Source organism: Melanostigma gelatinosum, assembly GCF_949748355.1.
Source record: "Melanostigma gelatinosum genome assembly, chromosome: 6".
Classification (NCBI taxonomy): domain Eukaryota; kingdom Metazoa; phylum Chordata; class Actinopteri; order Perciformes; family Zoarcidae; genus Melanostigma; species Melanostigma gelatinosum.
The window spans coordinates 13786983-13807511 of record NC_136639.1 but is presented as its reverse complement, the minus strand read 5'-3'; the positions used below and the strand labels follow the sequence as shown (position 1 = coordinate 13807511).

Genomic DNA, 20529 nt, shown 5'->3' with positions numbered 1-20529 from the left:
GGGCAGGATTCAAGAGATGAAAAGCACCACAAATAGTACACAGGATAAATGAAATGCACCAAAGTTCACATAGTTCAAACCCTTTTTTGCAGTCGAACCTTGTTTATCTTAACTCCTCAGAGACTTAAGTTATTCAGAGGAAAGTATTTGATGTGTAAGAACACATAGAAATCCCTGATTACAATTTATGAAATAAAAAAAACATACAAGCATGTGTATTATGCATTGTAATTTACAGCTCATATGTATCAAAATTGCTGATGTTATCAGAGGTATATATATATGAGGTTGTATTGTTTAATAAACTGAAGTCTATGTTTATGTCTCCAAAGGGTTAGTGGCAATTTTCGATTGTTGGTGAGCTTTTAGCCCCTGCTGTGTGAAGGTTACAGGCCAACATCGGACATAAACCTTATGACATGCTCAACAAAACAAGTAGAGTGTCAGCTACGATTAGAAGCTCAAGTTAAATCCTTAGTGTATCCCCTCATTCGAAAGAAACATTTTCATCATGTGTTATTATCATGTGATTTGTCAACTAATATTCAATGTATTAAAAGAGATTATGGTTGCATTAGAGGATTAGAGGTATTTTAAGAAACCAGGAATGAATGTACAGTGACCCTCACACCCATCTACACACACACACACACACACACACACACACACACACACACACACACACACACATTTCTATAGAGATACACACCAGGCTCACCATATATGAAAGAGATTACAATGTGATTCTTAGAGTTGTAGTGCAAAACAATCCATTTCTCTCCGTCGTCCATCCGTTCATCCATACATGCTTTGATTTAACTGTTGATTGGCTTCAGGGCATTTGTGTGTGACGGAAAAAGGTTGATCCTGGGGCCGGAGCAGGGCAGGTATGCCAAGCATGGGTTTAAGCTGTAAGGTAACATCTATGTCAAAAGCCTCATCGTATGTAAGATTACATCTTGTGTCGGGATGGGCAGGTCTTGAGTAGGAACTACTGATCCAATCTGATATGAACACATCCAGCGTGGTCCACAGGAGCCAGTCTGACATGTGACTGGCTGCGACACCTTAAGGTCAAAGGTCAATACAGATTTCAGCAAATCTGCGCAGGCACGGCATGAGTTTATATTCAGGGAGGGGAGGGGGCATGGCTTGGCCTCCAACCCTTACCTGCTAAGACCCTTGAAGTTTTTTACCCTGACCTAGACTTGACTCCTTCATCTGGGATGTTAGCTATACTAATTACTGCCTGATAGCCGCCTGGTGCCAAACGCAATTCACTTCCCCCCGATTCTCCTCATCTCTGCTCCAACAGCTGGTGCCAACCTCGCTTAGTGCTCATGAAGTGTTGCAGACACAAAGTGTGAGCCCCCACCTTTCTTCTGCTCTGGCAATCTACCTCTTTTGTTGAGGGTTTTGTTATCTGGCCACATGTTGTTCAGAGGGCAAGGTAGGGGCAAAGGGGAGCTGCACTATGTAACATCAGACGGTTGGCTGGCATGCACTCTGAAAGAAAAAAAAAGCATTTCATAAGCCAAACAAAAGGGGGATTAAAATGGCGCCAAAGATGGATTTGGAATTTGCGCCTCCGAATACTGACCCCCATCCTTTTGCATCTGAAATGGTCTCCTCTGTGGCTGGAGATCCTGTTAGGGTATGAACAAGGGACAAGGTAGGGTGGAGGTGATTGGAAGGAGGGCTAGAGTCACACAGTGGTCAGGTGACTTGGACTCAAGGATGGGGAAGGGGACTCTCCTTCATGAGTCATGAGGCCCAATTAATGTCCTCTTTGCTCTCAGGCCCCCCTGTCCAACCTTGTGGCGCCCTCCGCTACCTGATTGGCATGTCTAGCACTTGGCCTTAGACCCCTTTCTGTGCCCCTCTCACATCTCACTGCAACAGCTAGTCATATCTCAATGTGAGTTTGTCTGTGATTATCAGCGTATGTGTGTGTGTATATATATATGTGTGTGTCTTTAGGGTTGTATCACTAAGTGTGTCTGCATGTGTACAGCTATCTCTGAGCATGTCCGTGTGCATTTGAATCTGTGGGCATACATTTAGCTTGTGTGTGCGTGTATGCAGACAAGTGGCCTGTCTACATTGATTAGATAGGAGGTGAGCGCTGCAGTAGGTGGACATACTGGCTGACCAGCCCACAGATGCAGAGGCAGGGGGGGAAGCAGAAGTGGTGTTTTTCCGCTGGCTTTGTAGTTTAGCCCTGAGAGGCTCACAGAGGTGATAACCAGCCTGTCTCTAGGTCACCCAGATAACACGCCTGTACACACAGCGTTCTTCTTCTTGGGAGAACATAGACACAAGTGTAGGTGAGTATCTGTAAGTGCAGAATACATGCACACATATGTACACCCAAGTATAAAGACTCACAACACAACCACCTTTCTCAAAATGACCTGTCTCAGATGACACGGTTAGTGGACCTCAGGGGAATTAACCCAAGTTTCAGAGTGACAGGATGGACAGAAGGTGACTAAAAAGACGGTGAATGGACTTACATTTATATAGCACCTATCAGGCAATACCTTCGGGAGCAATTTTTGAGGTTTGATATCTTGAGCAACGACACTTCGACATGCGGACTGGAAGAGCCGGGGATCGAGCAGCCGATCTCACGAAACCGATTGGTGGACGACCTGCTTTACCTCCTGAGCCACAGCCACTCAGAAATAATATGACTCTCATGACATAATCAGAATATGTTCACACTACAACAAGATCCCAAAATGGGTTTCCTTGGCTTGAAATACGTCAGTCAACACTTAAGACAAATGCACATGGAGAAAAAACATGAACACCATTTAAAAATCAAGACAAATGTTTACAGAGCGATTGGTTTGGTGGGAAAACAAACCCACTTAGTCGCACACTGAGGAAAAGAACATTAAACTGCACTTTATAATTTTATAATTTTGTTGGTCCGTTGCTTCGACTCCGTACCAGACCATTTTAAGAGCTGAAAAGTCAGCTGACACTCAGGTCAAAGGTCACTGGGTGCTGCCCAGAGCAGTGACAGGCCAGCAATGGTCAGAGGATGTTAGTGGATAAACAAGAGAAGCAGGAAAAGAGGGTTGAGGATTAGGAACCATAGCATCAGTGAGGGATCAACGCAGGCTATCTCATTACTCCCAGGCACAATAAGCACAACAACTCTCCAAGCACTTTATAATTGCTGCTTCCTAGGCTACAAACAAGCTGTGTTTATTACAACTTTCTACTCCTTGGTGTTTTCACTGAAAAAAAAAACATTTTTAATTGCCACATTTCTCATATACAAGCACATCGGTTTCATGGCGGTTTGTCTCCTGTCCTGGAGATGGCTGATTAATAAAGTTTTTATCTGTCAAGATGTCAACATGGAGCATGAGGGAGGATCCAAGGTCAGTGCTGCACACTGAAAACCTGGCTGATCGTAGAATCTACAGTCACTTCTTTTACATTATTATATAAAAAAGAGAAATAAACATTGCAATTTGAGGTTGAGTAGGACTCAAGGACTTTCAAGGGTGATTTTTATTTATTTAATTTTCTAATCATCTCTGGCAATTATGTGCTTTCCAAATACATTCTCACAGATTCCATGTTTGTTCTTTTTTATTTCACAACAGTCACATTAAAAGTGGATTAAATTATAACTTACTTGTGCGGGACTACTGCCACAACATATCGAAAATGTTTAACTAAAGACGACTGATGGGTTTAAACTCAAGGACGAAAAATCAAAACCCTTTGATCTCACACAAACTTAGAGTGTGCGCACAGTGACATATTAAATTGACTGGCTTTTGCAGATGTTGGATCTCAGTATGGGTTCTTCAATCTAGTAGTTGGGCATACAGTGTGTATGTGTATGTGTTAATTATCAACTAAACGTTATGAAATGACCTCATGAACCCAAAACAATAACAGTCTCCATTTAAAAAGAGATGTATAAAAAGTCCAACAGAGCACAGTAAAAGATCAGTAATATAACAAAAAGATCTAACACTCACCTAATTACACTTAATACACACTTTTAGGAGTCACAATCTAATCTAATTAAAAGTGAGGAGCAACAAAATTCAGTTTGACCCTCAATAAAATGACGAAGTCTGTCTTTCGAGTCATTTACAAATTGTTCACCACTGTAGGACAATTAAGACAAGATGGCACATGAACTCGAGTGGACCTGATTGAAAGGCAAACAAAAGCAAACCAAAAATGCAACATGTCTCAACAGCTTTAACTGAATCAGTGGACATAGTTGCAGTAAATTTATTTATGTTGACAAAACTAAACATGTTGATAAATATGACTGCAAAGAAAAATACATCCATCAGTATTTGTGGGTTTGACTTCCTTCCTCGTCATTTACGGTAATTTACACATTCACGTTCTTAGTCTTGAATAGAAATCAGGTGGAGCACTGACTTAGCTTTTCTTTTTTTTTGGCAGTGTGAACTTATTATGGTTACACTGTCATATGATTACTCAATAGATCAACCTCTCCCTACTCTAATCTACTTTGTTCCATTCATTCACCTAGTGGCAGCAGTTGTGAGGAATGCTACATTTACTGACAAACATTTACAATAGCTAGACTGAAATAGGATTATTTATTTCAGAAGTAATGCATACAACAGTTCATGGAAATGAAATGTTGATCCGGCAATGACATTATGCTAATACGGTGTGGGGTTCTCCTCTATGGCTTGGTTCTTCTCATCTTCTCACAGACAAGGCCACATCCAATAATGATGATGAGTATCATCACAGGGGTGTTGCAACATGGAAAGCATCGCTGTAACACTTGTTGTGTGGCTACTTTGACCTTGTTAATGAGGGCACGGTGATTCTGGGAGACTATGGGATGAAGGTGATTGCTAAGAGTTACATTACTAGCAGTGGTTAGGATTTGCCATGCCCCACTGGGGCTTATTGGATTAATTCCACAACGGGGAACACACCTAAGACTGGTCTACAGCTACAAGAAGAATCCAGCATGATATTAAGGTATTTCCCTTTTTTTCTGGTTGCCACTATAGAATCCCAAATAGACACTGAAAATCGAGAAAACACCGGCCACCGTTTTTTCTTCCTCATCTCTACACTTTATCCTGTAGCCATCAAATGTAGTATATGCTTGTGTGTTCGTTTTTTTCGAAGTAGTTTGCCACATGTCGAGGTCAGGGGTAAAGGCTGTGCGGATTAGAATCTATATCGAGTCAATGAGAAGAGGCCATATGGGCAAATGAGATTCATGTCCATGAAGCACTAATCTGGTGATGTCCTCCGAATGACCAGGGATGGACACTACCCTGAGCAGCTCAAAGGTTTGGGGATTTGAAAGTAGCCTGTGACCTGCTCTACTGTACCCTGTACGTTAGCTCCCTCATCTGACCCTGCATACTCAAGAGAGGAAAGAGCCTGGCTTTAAACATAAAAACAATTAAAAACACTCGTAGACAGAGTGCAACTGTATTGGTCTCATTCATCCAAAATGTACATTATTCACAGTGGGTAAAATGGAGAGATGGTCACAATGTTAAGCATATGTACAAATATGCGTAAATATGAGTGAAATGTGTTTCTTAAACTTTTCAACAATTCTCCCTGTCGTCTTAACTTTACTATTTGTATGTCCTGAAGTCACACACAGGATTCAAGTCAAAGCATCAACAATACAATGACTTGGATACTGTATGCTGTAGATACAGATGTGTTTAAAGGGAAATCAATTTTGTAGAAATAAATATATACAGTTATTAGCCGACTGCTGGATAATATGCTATGTATTTGCCCCACAGCAAGTACAAGTAAAAAAAGATGCATAAATAAAGCAGTAGGAGGTACAGCAAGGGAAGAAAAAAATTAAAGTGGCGATAAAACAAGAAGGAGGGGGTATTTATTAACGATACCGTCCCAGTGATTGGCTGCGAGGCGGGTAGCAGAAGGACAAATGGACAAATCTGAAGAGCTAATAAGAGTGAATACAGAACGGCCCTCATGGGCAAATCTGGCACTAAGATGATAATGAGATTATAAAACCCCACTATATTGCAGCAAATTGTATAAGTGTTTCATTGAACCTTGTTGAACTTTCATTTATGCATGCCAGGCTTTTTCCCGTTTTGTATTTACCCTTTCTTCTCTTCCTCGGGATGATGGGACGAGTAGGAGAAAGGAGTACAGGATAAAATGCTTCCTGGATAGAGTTTACCTAGTGCAGGGGTGAACTGAAGACCACAGACCGGGATTTCCAGACACGCTTCTAGTTAGCATAATCACAATAGCCTAAACTGTAAAGCAATAGTGCTCTGTATGTGAGATGTGATTACAAAATCACACTTCACATCTTGTCAGCATCCTTCATGCCTACCCCGCATAAACCTATTTATTCATAGTATATCTATGCCCAGTAGTTAATGTACTTTAAAGACGAATAATACACTACTGGGGTTGATTCTAATTGTTTTCTTGTCACAAGATATAAATTTTCTGTTTAAAATAAGATGCACTGGTCTCAGATTTGTTCAATCTGTGTATACCACCACATACTGCAAATAAAAATAATAATACATAAAAAATACTATACAACAATTTTTCGAACTGCAGCTGTTAATATAAATGCAATATTTAAATTGTTAACTAAAGCAATATCCTCACATAGATCAAAAGACTTGTAAAGATAAGCTAATGCAAGAGTCATCATTTCATGAACCTCACATCACTGCTGAAGAATTATATCGTGTGGTAACTTTGACAAGCTCGTACAATTATTAGCTTGATGTATTGATCTCCGTCATTTCCTCTCGTTTGTCAGTTAAGACAAACAAATGGCAAAACCCTTGTCTTGGACCTGTAACAAGGGCTTGTCTATTGACTATGTCGGCATATCTTTGATTCTGATCTGGGTGAAGATTCATGTCGGAACGAAAGCAAAGAGCTGGAATAGATCAATAAACACGGACAGTCCTTGAGAATTGAATCAAAGAATTGAATCAACGTGGTCAAGTCTTTGATTCAAAGGAAATGTCCCTGAGAGACGGCAACCTACATGACAGAACAGATTGCCCTGTCACCATGTAACAATACTGTGACCTGTGAATGGACTGGGGGCAGTGTTGTGTCCAAGACACAAAGTGATGATTTGGGGGAGGAATCTATCAAGGTTGGTTCAGATGTTGATGTTCAAATCTGCAGAGGAAACTTAATATTTCTGTCATGGCTTGAGCCATTTCATATAACCACCTGATCAAAAATGAATGCACACTTGAGGCCAAAGTGAAATGTATATGATATTGTAATCCATATTCTCTTCAAGAAGATGTTTGCATCTCAAGCTTCATCTCCGATGTCATTCTTCATTTATGCTGTACTGTTGTGTATAAATGTGTTTCCACATGAATAAAGAATCACATTCACACATCTTTAATCAGAGCTGTGATCAATTTTGCGAAGGAACCCTTAAGTTGACAAACAGATTGTGCCTTTCTCCCAGCTGTCATGACCAAAAACTACTTCTAAATCTGCAACCTTTCAATGACTCCAATTCAGATGTCAAAAAAATCCATACAAATAAAAAGTAAAGTAAAAGACAAAGAAACCTCAGAGGGAAGATATTCTGTGTAGTTAACTCTCTCTGTTGCTCATATCTTGTTTATCTTATATACCAGACTCTTGATAATGAGCCAAGGTACCACTCCAGCCAAGGCAGCTGAGAGTTAAATACATTAAAATCTGTTCCACTTCACAGGTGCTTCACCATATAACAGATCCGATATATTTGCCAATTTATGTTCCCCAGCATTCGGTATCCTGGCACTGATGGCAACAACATTCAGACATCGCAAACCACATTTTGCCTTTGTTTGGTTTTTACAAAAGTGGATGTTTTAACACTCCCCCTACCCCCTCTTATTCCCTTGCTATTGCTAACTATCTTTCCATGGCTGCACCATTCCAGTAAAGGAAAATATACGAGATGTGTCATGCATTTTTTATGCTTTTAAATGTCTGCTCTGTTAAGCACTTTGTGATAGTACTGTCTGTGAAAAGCGCTATATAAATAAAATTCATTCATTCATTCATGCCGTCTTACTTATTTCCCCAAAATTCAGCCAAACACATTTGGTAACTTTGGATAGTTGGAATATCCAGTATAATTACATTTTTGAATGCTTTGGATTGTACACGCAGGTTGGGATGTTGTATGGGCCTGCTTGTGGATGCCAAGTTAAGGTTTGACAGCCATTTATACAGAAGCTATCATGTGGAATTAGCTGGTTCGTGCTTATTGGCTCAACAACTACATGCAAATTTCAGAAGTTCTCTGCCTGTGCTCATGGAACTCTAGTTATGATGCATAACATTCATTTTTACTTAAACTTAACTGAAAAACACAGTTATCCAGGACCAAACAAGTTACCTATTCCTCAGCATACCATAAATGTTCCACGTCAAATGCCAAATTGTCTTTAAATAAAAACACCAGCTGTGCATGACTCAAAACTATTTCTGATATGTCTTATTTATCAGTATAATCAGTGTTCGAAGAACAGGATAGTAATCCTGACATTTTCTTCCTGCAAAAACATCAGACGATAAGGCTTTTCAATGATAAACATATTTGTTAGCCTGTCAAAACAGGTTTAATTCCTTGAAAAAAGTTTGCAGATTATGATCCACAGCCGAAGAGATTTTCCCGCTCTATTACGACGTAAATCTTTTCCGGTGATTCTAAAACTGTCTCTTTTCTGGTGTCAAATCAGGGTATCCATAGAATAGAATAAAAAATAGAAAACATCTGGCGGAGAACTCTAATGAACTCTAATAAAACTCGAATGAAGATTGTGTTTCCTAGGTAACATTATGGCATAAAGGTTCTGCACCCAACCTGGCCCTTCAGAGTCTCCAAAAAGTTCACACAAGATGGAAAAAAGAGAATACATCAAAAAGATCCCTGCACAGCTTCGATATAGCCTCCACACCAACCATTCATCGCTGGCACAACTTTTGTTCTCTTTTTCAACTCAGTACCCTCACTAATGCTGCGTTCACACCGGTCGCGTTTATTTTTTGACGCGCGTCGAGATTACATACAAAGTCTATGCACAGATGCGATGAGACTGGCGCGCCGCCAGGTGAACGGCTTCCAGGCTTCCAGGATGATAAACCACGCCCCCTCTCCGGCACGGAGCGATTTTGCGGCGTTTGGTGTGAACACGACCGGCGGTGCGTTGGACACGATTTTGCAGTGCGTCAAAAAATCAACGCGACCAGTGTGAACGCAGCATTAGGCCATATCCACACTACTCTGTTTCCATTTGAAAACGCATATGTTTTGCTTCGTTTATACTGAGCGTCCACACTACGCCGGGTTGCGTTTTCGTGTGGACGGTCGAAAACGGATACATTTAGAAACGACGCCCACACCTGCGGTCGCTATTTGATTGGTTTCTTAGCAGTCATGACGTGTCCTTCCCTGATTCGTCACACTCCTATCACGTGACCCTTACCCGGAAGCTCACAAACAACAACATTGATTACCGATCGACTACCAGGTTAATTTAACATGGACAACTGATTAGAGGTGTTGCTGACCATGTTGTCTTTAGCAGCTGTTGTCCAGTTAAAGTCTGCATTTTATAATTCTACTACTGCCGACATGTGGAGGAAGCAGCTGTTATTGGAGCGATCAGCGAGCGGCGTGACCAGCGGCGTTATCAGCCCTATGGCGCGGATGTCTGAAGTCACGGTTAGCGGCTTTAGGGAGGGTGATGGACACAAAACGGAGAACTTTCCTTTTCTTATTAATACTTATTTTGTTCTGCACATCTATTGTGAAGTCCGCAGATAAAATGTAAAAGGAACAAAAGCAGTAAATGCTATTCAGTAGAACAGATAGTTAAGCCACCAGCAGAACTACGAGTGAGAACAGACACAATGAAACCGAGGAAACGAGTGAGAGACGTGTGTTGACCACATTTATGGACCCATAATCTAGTAAACCTTTACTTGTAAGTGTTGATTTTAAAGTAAATTTGATATGTGAGAGAGATAGAGCAAGACCTGAAGCGTTGTAACTAAGTCTGAAAAATAAAACTTTGAAAACTTTCCACTAACTGTCTGTTTGAGTTTATAGAGGAAGATTTTAGAGAAGATCTTAAGTGTCAAACACGACCTTTCATTATTAAAGACTACTTTATTACTCTGTTGTATTTTTTTAAACTACGCAACCAATCTACTTCCTGTTTACACCGACAACCACGCGCATGCCCAGTGCACGTGAAGAGTCACGTGATATTCATTTTCAGGCGTTTTAGTCTGGACGGAGATCAACTTGAAAACGATGCTGAAACGGCGTGTGGACGGAGATCGTTTTTGTTTAAAAACGGAGGAGTATGGATGTAGCCTAAGACCCTATCACGGTTGCCTCTAGTTTGAGGTTGGTAAACTGGTGCAATTGGCCAATCACCACCAGGGAAGTCTGAGATTTAATCAGGCACTAAAGAAAAATAAATTGTCAGAGATTGTCATTGTTTGACGGCTGGGTATCAAAAGGAAATATTACATAGATGACAACAATACAATGATTGCATCACTGCTGAACTAAAATAAATCCATTAGAAATTGGTATTCTGATCATATGGTTGTAGTTTATGATATCAAAGTATAATCACAAATCAAACCAAATTGTTCTTCTTATTCATTCTTGTTCTCAGCATTTTCCACATCCTTATGATGTGATCTGTCACAAATGTGACCCAGACAATAGCCTGACCCAACCTCAGTGAATCCAGGTCAAGGGTTAGGGTCCAGTTCACCAGAGTTTACTTGTCTATTTCCTGCAAAACTAGCGCAACGTGTGCCGGTCAAGCTAACAAAACATTGAAACACATAAGTGAAAACACAGGCAAAAACACATACACATCTGCATGTGATCTTCTATCGAGGCAGCGGACTTCCATTTTACCAAGCTGGAAAAACAGTGGTTGGAGGAGGTGAGGTTAATTTCAGTGGGCCTGAGTTTCCTCTCAAAGTGTTAAGTCACACAAACATCAATCAGATGATGTGTGTGGTGTGGTTGATTGTGTGTGTGTGTGGTGAAGGTGCAGACAGCTAGAGGTGTTCCACAGTCAGCAATGCGTGGATCAGGGGGGGTGAAGGTTGCAGGCAAGTCAATTCTATAGCAGGACATGGCATATTCATAATAAGAGCCTGACAATTTGTGTGTGTGCTCCGTATCAGCATTTATTCCCAGGCACTCTTTCGTGTCTCCGTGGTATCTTGGCACATTAATAACACTGCGCCACAGAGGTATGAGCCTTAGGTAAAGAAGAAAGGCAGTGACCTCCCATGTCATTGCACAGGAATTATTTCTCATGTCTTTAACAATGTTGCATCACTTTTACAGCCAACTCCCCGCTATTTTCATTCAAGATGAAACAAAACAACTGAGAAATCCTTTCAACACAATCCTCACTTTTTTAATTATGGAAAACCTAATAGAAAAGGAAGAAAGGTGGGCGCATCAAAAAATGACATAGAGTAGCGTATTTATATTGCGAAAGAAAATGAAAGTGAGTCTCTTACTGCAGTCCATTAGGGTTAATTACAGCCTTGTGTTGGGATGCTTGTAGCAGAGCAGGGTTGGTAATTAAAGAACAGGTAAGACATTAACTTACTTTTGTTAGCCATTAATCAGTGTTTACCTTCAGAGAGGTCTCCCTTTGTAATTAATAATCAGCTTGGACAATGAGTAATCACCCAAGAGGAAGTTGTGTGTACATGTGTCTGTGTGCTTAAGTATGTGTGTGTTATCAACAAAGGCGGTTTTCCCACCTTTGAAATCTTTACTGATCAAACAACTGATCATCCATCTCACAAGAAAAACTAAGCAGAACTAAGCAAAACTAAGCAGCAAAAACAAAGGAGCCATTACCAGAAAAAATGACTGTACGACTGGGATTGTCCTGTGTTTTTGTCCATCTTTTTCTCCTCACCCTCATTCTCTCTCATCTTGTATTCATCCTTGTCCTGGCATCTAAACGGCATTGTAGGTTTGGAATGATTACATCTTGGGAAGGCCCCCCCACTTAAACAGCGCCCCACTCACAGACTTATTTCTCTCTCGTCCTTGTAGTTACTCCACACACACACACACACACACCTACACACACACACACACACACACACACACACACACACCTACACACACACACACACACACACACACACACACACACACACACACACACACACACACACACACACACACACACACACACACACACACACACACACACACACACAAACACACACACACACACACAACACAAACACACACATCCAAAGGGAGCTTTTCCAGCAGGAGCTTGGTTCCACTCTATCTGCATATTTTGCCCGTGTTCAGCATGCTCCTAACTGATAAAATTCTGCTAGTGTGCCAGGCCACTGCCAAACGCCAGAGCAATGACCTTCTTGGGAGAACAAATTCCTTTTGCAAGATGGAAAAAAAATAATGTAGTGAAAGGGAGAAAGATTAAGACACAATTAAACAAAACAAAAAAAAAGGGTAGGGAAGCTGGCCAGTCAAATACAAAGGGAGTGGTTCCAGGTTTTATCAAATTTAAAAACAAGAATTGGAGACCTTAGCGGACACCCCTCCTTCCCTCTCTGGGTCTTTCCAGCCCAGTCACCAGCCATGCTGGTGTACTGACGTTGCTTCACAGATGATAAGGAATAACAGACCAGCTCTGCCTCCACTTCTCCCTACCTCCTTCTGCCAAGAGTCTACCAGCATGGAAACACAATCATCATATCATGCTCCACACAGGGAGGCAGAACGCAAGTGGAGGACGGGAGATGTATGGAGAGTGTCAGATGCAGAAGAAGAGTAAGGAGAGAGAGAGAAGAACAGAAGTAGAGACAGAAAGAGAGCAACAGCAAGACTCCTTCAACCAGTTCTCCCATCAGACTACCTGACCAGTCCCAGTGCCCACATTTAAACACGCTTCCAACACGCTTTGTTAGCCTTCATACATCTTATTGCGTGTGTCCGATCACATGCCATTCCCCACAGCAGCAGAGTCACCTGGCGCAGTCTGGCTTCACACAAGAGCGGTGGTTCACACTGTGATGTGTGTGTCTGCATATGAGCGTGTGCACTTGCATGTGCGTGCATGACCACAAAGACTCACAGGTCTGTTCCTTGTTGCTGAAATGCTTTATGGTCAACCCTGATTACTAAATCACACGCCTGTACCATAGCAACTCAAACAACAGCAGTCATGGTAGCAGAAGAGGTAACTGTTGGGTCCATTGAAGTGCTAGGCCACGCTGCCCTGACAGCCTTCCTTCAACCTTCACCTCTGTTGCTCTGCTGTGACTCTTACCACAATGGCGGCTGCCTATGAAGCTGCCAGGCTGCCAAGGACACAAAGACGCCTGAGACAACCTTTGACATCAGAAGCTGCCACCAAAAGACCAGATACAAGAAGAATTGGCAGCTCTGTTAACAGGCCAGAGACTCAGATCTATTCAGCTGGGTTAAAGTAGCAACAGTCAATAGAACACAAGTCAATAGTGCATACACACAGATGGACGCTGTGTCAAACAGGTCCGTGATAGGACAATGCCAGGCATGCCAACAGTTTCAAAAAGTAGACTTTAAGGTTGCTGCCTTTTGACCGACAGCAGTCACTGAAAAGAGACGTGAAAAATCAAGGTAAAATGTGACATTTGAAGATGAAATACAGTATGAGTTTTCTATTGAAGGCCAGATGACATTTCAAGAAGCTGATTCACTGGTAGATGTTAAGGCCACCCACGCACACAGCTCCATGTGGAACATGGTGTTTTAGTTGCCAAGATGAGATAGCAGTGTTGGAGATGTATTCAGTAACACGTGGAGCATGTGTAAGATGACCTATACATTCACCATGGTGTCACAGAGGGGCTTTGAAGAGAATAAAATCACAGATCAGGATTGCTGGAGTGATGATGGAAATGAGTGATGAGACAAGGATGTGTTTGTATTTGTGTGCTACATGTAATAATTGCTACTTACATATACATAGAGTATGACGGATATGATATGTTATTTCTTGATACGATTTTCCTTTTGCTTTTCTGTGTGTGTGTGCGCCTGTGCGTGCCTGCCCACATGTGTGTCACTCTTCAAACAACACTGCAATCATCATCTCTTATCAACGGTCATGTTGAGGATTACAGCTTTCATCCCTAATCCTACATTAAGGACACATTCTCATGATGGCCATGACATCATCAAGGCCAGTCCACCACTGAGAGGGCACAGGGACAGGAAGCCAACCACCACGGGAGAGGATTAATGAACATAGGAGACAGAGTAGTTGATGAAAAAAGAAAGAAGGAGCGACAAAGAGGACGAAAATAGAAACAAAATCAATGTGTGAGACAAGCTACTGCGTGTATTTGTGTTTCAAGATAATCTACCACTGCTTCAGTTTCTCTGACAATGATCCTTCTCAATCCTACTAAGACCTCACACACACACACACACACACACACACACACACACACACACAGAAGAAATACTGTCAACATACCCACAACCACGCACCTATTGCACCCTGTTATCGGCACTGCTATATCCCACTGATGAACACATACAGTACAGAGGTAAAACAAACACTGAGGAATGTATTACTATTTGCATATCTGTCATTTAAGCAGACTTCTTTTAAGATAATTTCACTGAATTTAGAAACATATCCCCCATCTTTAGGCAACATTTAAGAGAAATGTAGTGATGATTTATGACCGTTTCATGGATTTTTCAATATATAACCCACTATTTTAATAATTTCTTTGTGGTTGTGAGCCTCTGGTAATGCGAGCAACTACAGCAACCAACTTTACTTCTCACAGTGCAAACCAATTTTTCACCTTTGACTGTAGAATAAACGCTTGGCTTAGCTAACATTGACATAGCACCTATTGCCTACATGTGAAGCTCTGTTACATGTTGACCTACTATACAAAGACTGTTTGATACCTGCAGAGACTCGGGGGCAGTCTGGCAGCATGGGATCCAGTGGTGTGTCCAGGGGCTCTGGACTCGACACCCAGTTACAACAGTGCTGTAGGGAGAGACGGGAAAAAAAAGAAAGTAAATTGACAATTGAAAACAACGAGGGCAAATTTCTCATCCACTTATGACATGTGGAAGGTTTGGAAAATGAATAAGTGGCAACCAGTATTCTCCACAATCACTCCCACATACACAGAAATAAATGCTGAAATAAAATAATAAAATAAAAGTCTAATAAAATAAGGGAAGGGATTTGACGTACAAATGTAAGTCTTTCTTGGTGATTAAAACATTTACTTTATGGAAATAAAGTGAAATACTGCAAGTTTAATTGAAATTGGATGAGATATTGGAATACAAAAAAACATTTTTGGAGAATAAAAAGGGAGGGAAAATAGGGAGTCAAGGGAGACAAAGAAAAGGGGGACAGGTGCAGAGGAAAAGGGGAGATACGATGATCGAGAAAGAGGTATGTGCATGGTTGAGCGAGGTGGAGAGAGAGAAAGAGAGAGAGACGGGAACAAGCAATTAAAAGCTCTGTGACATGTTGCTCAGACAGCTTGCCGTTTGTTTGTGGTTGAGAGCTGAGGCCTTCTACCATGGTGGATCAGTGGGTGCCCTTGGGGAGGGTGTCTGCCCAGCTTGCTGACCCATAACCCCCTGCAAACACCCCAAGTCCTCTCAAACCCCCTGTGGTTGACAAGTCTACTGTCAGAAAGAGGAGAAGACCTCTTTATCTGTTTTTTGCTGTCTTAATCTGTCTGTATGGCGGGCCCTCTTTCTACCTACTAGGTTGTTTCAAACACATTAGGGTTAAACAAACCTAAGGTACAATTAATAATGAACTGCATCAAAGCCCAACTTCAAAACAACTTCATAGTCCCATGCTTTGAGGTTTTCATTCTCTGGGTCAGATGACAACATATCAAAGTATGTTTTCCCCTTTGACCATGCGATGTGGATTGGTATGCTGTGGTTTGTAAGGTTAGTACAAAAACAAGGGAAAAGGGAGAGCGGGACAGAGGGAGTCTGAGAAGGAATGCTTAGAGAAGACGCTCTCCAGATAAGATAAAAGTTAAATAGAAGAAAGAGAAAATGTAAAGAGATTAGAATGTGCAGCTGGCGTCCTTCTGAATCACTGCTTATCTTCCCTTGTTTACTTTCACCCTGGCCCCCTGACAGCCATTACAGTGTTGCACATGCTTGTGTGTGCCTGTGTGTGGGTCAGTGATTGCATTACAGGGGGTCTCCCACGAAGTTGTGTAGCGTTGTGAACCATTCAAACTCAAATACACACACAGAGGAACACATGCTTTTGCATTTTTGCCCTCAGCAACCCTGACTCTTAAGGCCCTCACACTTATACTCAGCTGTCATCCCTGACGTTAACCACACACTAACGCACCCTTCTCCCAGGCATGTTGATGTTTTTTTTTTTTTATGTGTGAATATCTAAAAGGTACACCAGGACACTGAATATACTTGATGCCTAATTTAGGCCGATATAGTCGTATAAGGGGTATAACATAAGAGGAGCCAAAGAGCGTTGAACTGAGATCGGCAGAGAGATGAGGGGAGGAGGATAGGGGTGGGGGTGGTGGGGTATTAGTGTTGGGAAAAGATGACAAGTCATCTTGGTAAACAGTGGCATATTGTGTATTTTTAGATCCTTTGTTTTGCCCTAGATGTGCTCTCCTCTGAGCCTGGGCTTGCGGGCAGAGCGGTGTAGAGCGGCACAGAAGCAGTGGGGCTCCTTGACTGCTACATCAAGTGTCTCATTGTATCTCCTTTAATTCATTCAGTCTGTCTGGAAGAAGATGTCAGCTGGGCTGTGGAGCAGTGGGCTGAAGGCGGCTGGAGAGAAGGGAAGGAGGGGAGTCTTTCAAAGGGCCCTCCTCCTTCACCTCCACCATCACCGCCAATGGAGGCAGGGAGGCCGGGGTTTGAATAGATTTGTCAAGGCAACAACACATGTGCACACAAACTCTTGCATAAATGCACACACACACACACACACAAACATTGCACACAGCCCCAGTGCTGTGGGAGACCGCAGGCATAACAGCAGTCACATAAAGGCAAGGCCTGCTGGCTGGGATTAGAGGAGGGCGACTTGAAAAAAGGATGGCACATCACATCGGTTGCCTTTGACACATAGCATCATCACTTCAAGCGGCTCGTCCGCCGATCAATGGCGCCTTTGAACTAAAGGCAGACAGTGAAACAAACATGGAAACAGATTTGACTCTCCCCCCACTCTAAGTGTGTGTTTTGGTTTGTGCTGGATATGCGCACATGCATGTACCCATTTGTACACAACACAAGATATATTGTTGCAGAATGCATTTTGTTTCGCTTAAATTCCATCACTAACATTATGGAGGAACAAAGTCCGAAAAAGATCCTTTATCGTGTTGAGTTAGAGGCTGAAGCTAAGTGCTGAAGCTAACTATTAAGCGAAAAGTATGCTCTGAGGGAGTAAATGACAAGCAGGTGTCAGCTCTACCACTCTACCTGTGAGAGGTGCTTTTGATCCTTATTTGTCATGTGTGTGTGTGTGTGTGTGTGTATGTGTGTCTGTGTGTGTCTGTGTGTGCATGCGAGATCCACCACCTGCTTCCTTCTGCAAGTCACAGTGGAAGCCAGCCTGCTTCTTTCACATACACAACAAACACCCATGCTGCACACACACACTTTGAGAGTAATGGACACAAAACACTGCATTCAGCTGATGGCAGAGAGATCTGATGGAGTCTGCACGAGGACCAAATAGGTCTCTGTTAGGTCTCCATATCCACTACACAGTAAGTGTCACAGGAATACACACACATCACCTTGAAATGAGGATGTGTAGGCTACTCTTTCCAAAGACAGAACACACTATAAACTCAGGTTTGGTCACAATACATGCACACTTGCAAAAAAGTATAAAACATAAAATATAAAAAGGGTGATCCGATGATCAAATACATGACAAAATTATCTTTTGGATCTTTTTGGAAACTACCCTCAATGCAAATATTGAATAAAATACGTGTAGTATGTAAATGTGCAATTGTGAACAGTCGGTTTAATTAAATGGTAAACCAGTATCTCTACCTTTTCTTTCTCAAAGCACACAGGACTTTGACATGAAAGAAAACTCTGTGCTGTACAAAAGTCTCCCAAACCATAACACACATGACAGCCTGCAACCTAAATTCTCCGAAAGTAGTCCTGAGTATCAATTTTTGCTCACTCTCTCTGTGGCCGTCTCTCTCCCACCTCCTCCCGTTGCTGTGTAATCTCTATGGATTAGAATGGTTTATTCATGACCGTAGTGTACTCTGTATGTGTGTATGTATGTGAGCTCTGGGCAGGCCACTAGAGTGTGACAGCAGGCCAGTACAGTGACAGGAGACACCTTGGAGACTGTGACAGGCTGCCAGCTGTACACCATCATTCGCATTTCTCTCTATCTCACTCACTTCTTCTCACTATGCTACTCATCTATCTCCACATACATCTCTTCATCTCCTCTCCTCCATCTGGATTCACTCCATTCATATCCTACCTGTCTTTTTGTTTTTCTTTTCCACAGCTCTAACCTGTGCTGCCTCTGAGCCAGTCAACGGGATCTAAATAATTGAACGTTTCTCATACTTTATTTCCTTCTGTCTCAGCCAGCGGATGGAGTTTTTCTAGCTCAGCCTCTGCTTTTTCCCTGCCTTTTTCTTTTATTTTACCATCACTCTGTATTTTGTCTCCTGGTTGTGACATCGGTTGCCCCTCGTCTGACCCATTTGGTCCATATAACCTGGCCCAGCAGGCGCTGATCTCTAAATCCCATCTCCTCTCTTTTACTCTCTGCTTCTCATCGCTCCATCCCACCGTCCAGTGACCTCTTGAACCCCGGAGGGAGGGAATTATCTCTGTCCGATGAGAACAGAGCAGTGCACTGCTGGGGTGCCCCGACCTCACATGCATCCACTCGTACGGGCACCCGCGTTTATACATCACTACGTCTGTGGGCACTGCAACAACTGCATGTACTTGTAGTGTGTGTGTGTGTGTATCGTGTGATCATTCAAAGCCAAACATCAGAAAACTGAGCCAATGTTCGAAATCCCTAAAATTTGAATATTGGATGGAGCAAAAAGGCACTCTGACCTTTTAGTGGAACCACTGCAAATACACAGTATTGGTTTCTAATGTAAATGACTAGGGACAGAGTCCATTTTGGATTCACCTCAATCCTCATGCCGACCCATGGCTCGTTAACTGGCACTGTCATCCATGCACAGAAGCCAGGGATGTGATGAAATACTGAATTTGAGCAAAACCACTGACTGTATTAGTTTTGAAAATATAACATATCAATTTTGCCCCCCCCCCCCCCAATATCAATCAAATGTTAACATATCCCAAAAATAATGTATATCTGCCAGCAGTGATCTGCAGTATTTATCATTCATTTGAGTTAATTTGAGTTGTTGGTTGGGTTACAGTTGATGTAATAATTGACAGTCATTTTAATGATCCCTGAGAGAAATACAGAGTATAAACATTTCTTTAGAATTAGCAACAAGTAGTACCTCTTTTAGAAACAAATAGCACAAAACTGCAATGGTAAGGCAGAAAATTAAGAATTTAAGGAAAAGGGGAAGACAAAAACATAAGGCTGAACGCAAAGGAAATCAAGAGTATGTGAAATCTATTGGCTTTATATGTTGCATCCTTCAGAAGGGCATATAGGTTTGTTTCCTGAAGAAAAATCCCCTTTAATTAGGAGGGCTCATCTCTTGATTCAGCCAAAAATGGACCGTGTGTTAATGAGTACGAGAGAGAGTGAATCCTTGCCTGTCCCTTTACTCCGACCGGACAAAGAAGGTTATTTCAGATTTATTGTTCCGGTGAATCATCACAAATAGAAAATCACTTAACATTCCAATTACGCTGTGTCCCAAACATCCCTTAGATGAATCAAAAATAGGAAATTCCAGACAAGGAGAATGGGCCAGTGCAACCTTGAAACCACCACTCAAACCAACATGCATACACATTCACCGACAAGTAACACACGCAAGATGGGAGATGACAGAAACAGCAAAAACAAAAGGCAAGGGACATAAAAGAGGAAGGAATAGAAATAAAAGGTATGGTGTGTGTGTGTGTGTGTGTGCGTGCATGACATTTGCATCTCCGGCTCTCAAGCAGCTCTGGTCTTGGCTGGTCCTCATCTGTATGTGCATACTGAGTGAGCCCAGGTGCTGCGCATGGCGCAGAGGTCACACCAGAAAGGGCAAGTGCTAAAATGAAGCTAACACAAATGCACATGTGCACGTGCATTCTATCTCACACGCTTGCCCAAAAGCACATATAAACACATGCATGGCTAGCCGCACACACGCACCAGCGAGGGTCGACTGTCTTAGTTATTCATTGACATGCACCCAGGAAGAAAAAAGTGGGGGCTG

General features: G+C 42.1%; 1 protein-coding gene across 1 annotated transcript in view; it reads right to left on the bottom strand.

Moving 5' to 3' along the window:
- arb2a (ARB2 cotranscriptional regulator A) overlaps window positions 1–20529 on the bottom strand; it is a 148354-nt gene that overhangs the window by 28239 nt on the left and 99586 nt on the right. The window contains exon 10 of the mRNA XM_079270899.1: window positions 15038–15122. Coding sequence (XP_079127025.1) covers window positions 15038–15122 — 85 coding nt within the window. The remainder of the gene's footprint in view (window positions 1–15037; window positions 15123–20529) is intronic.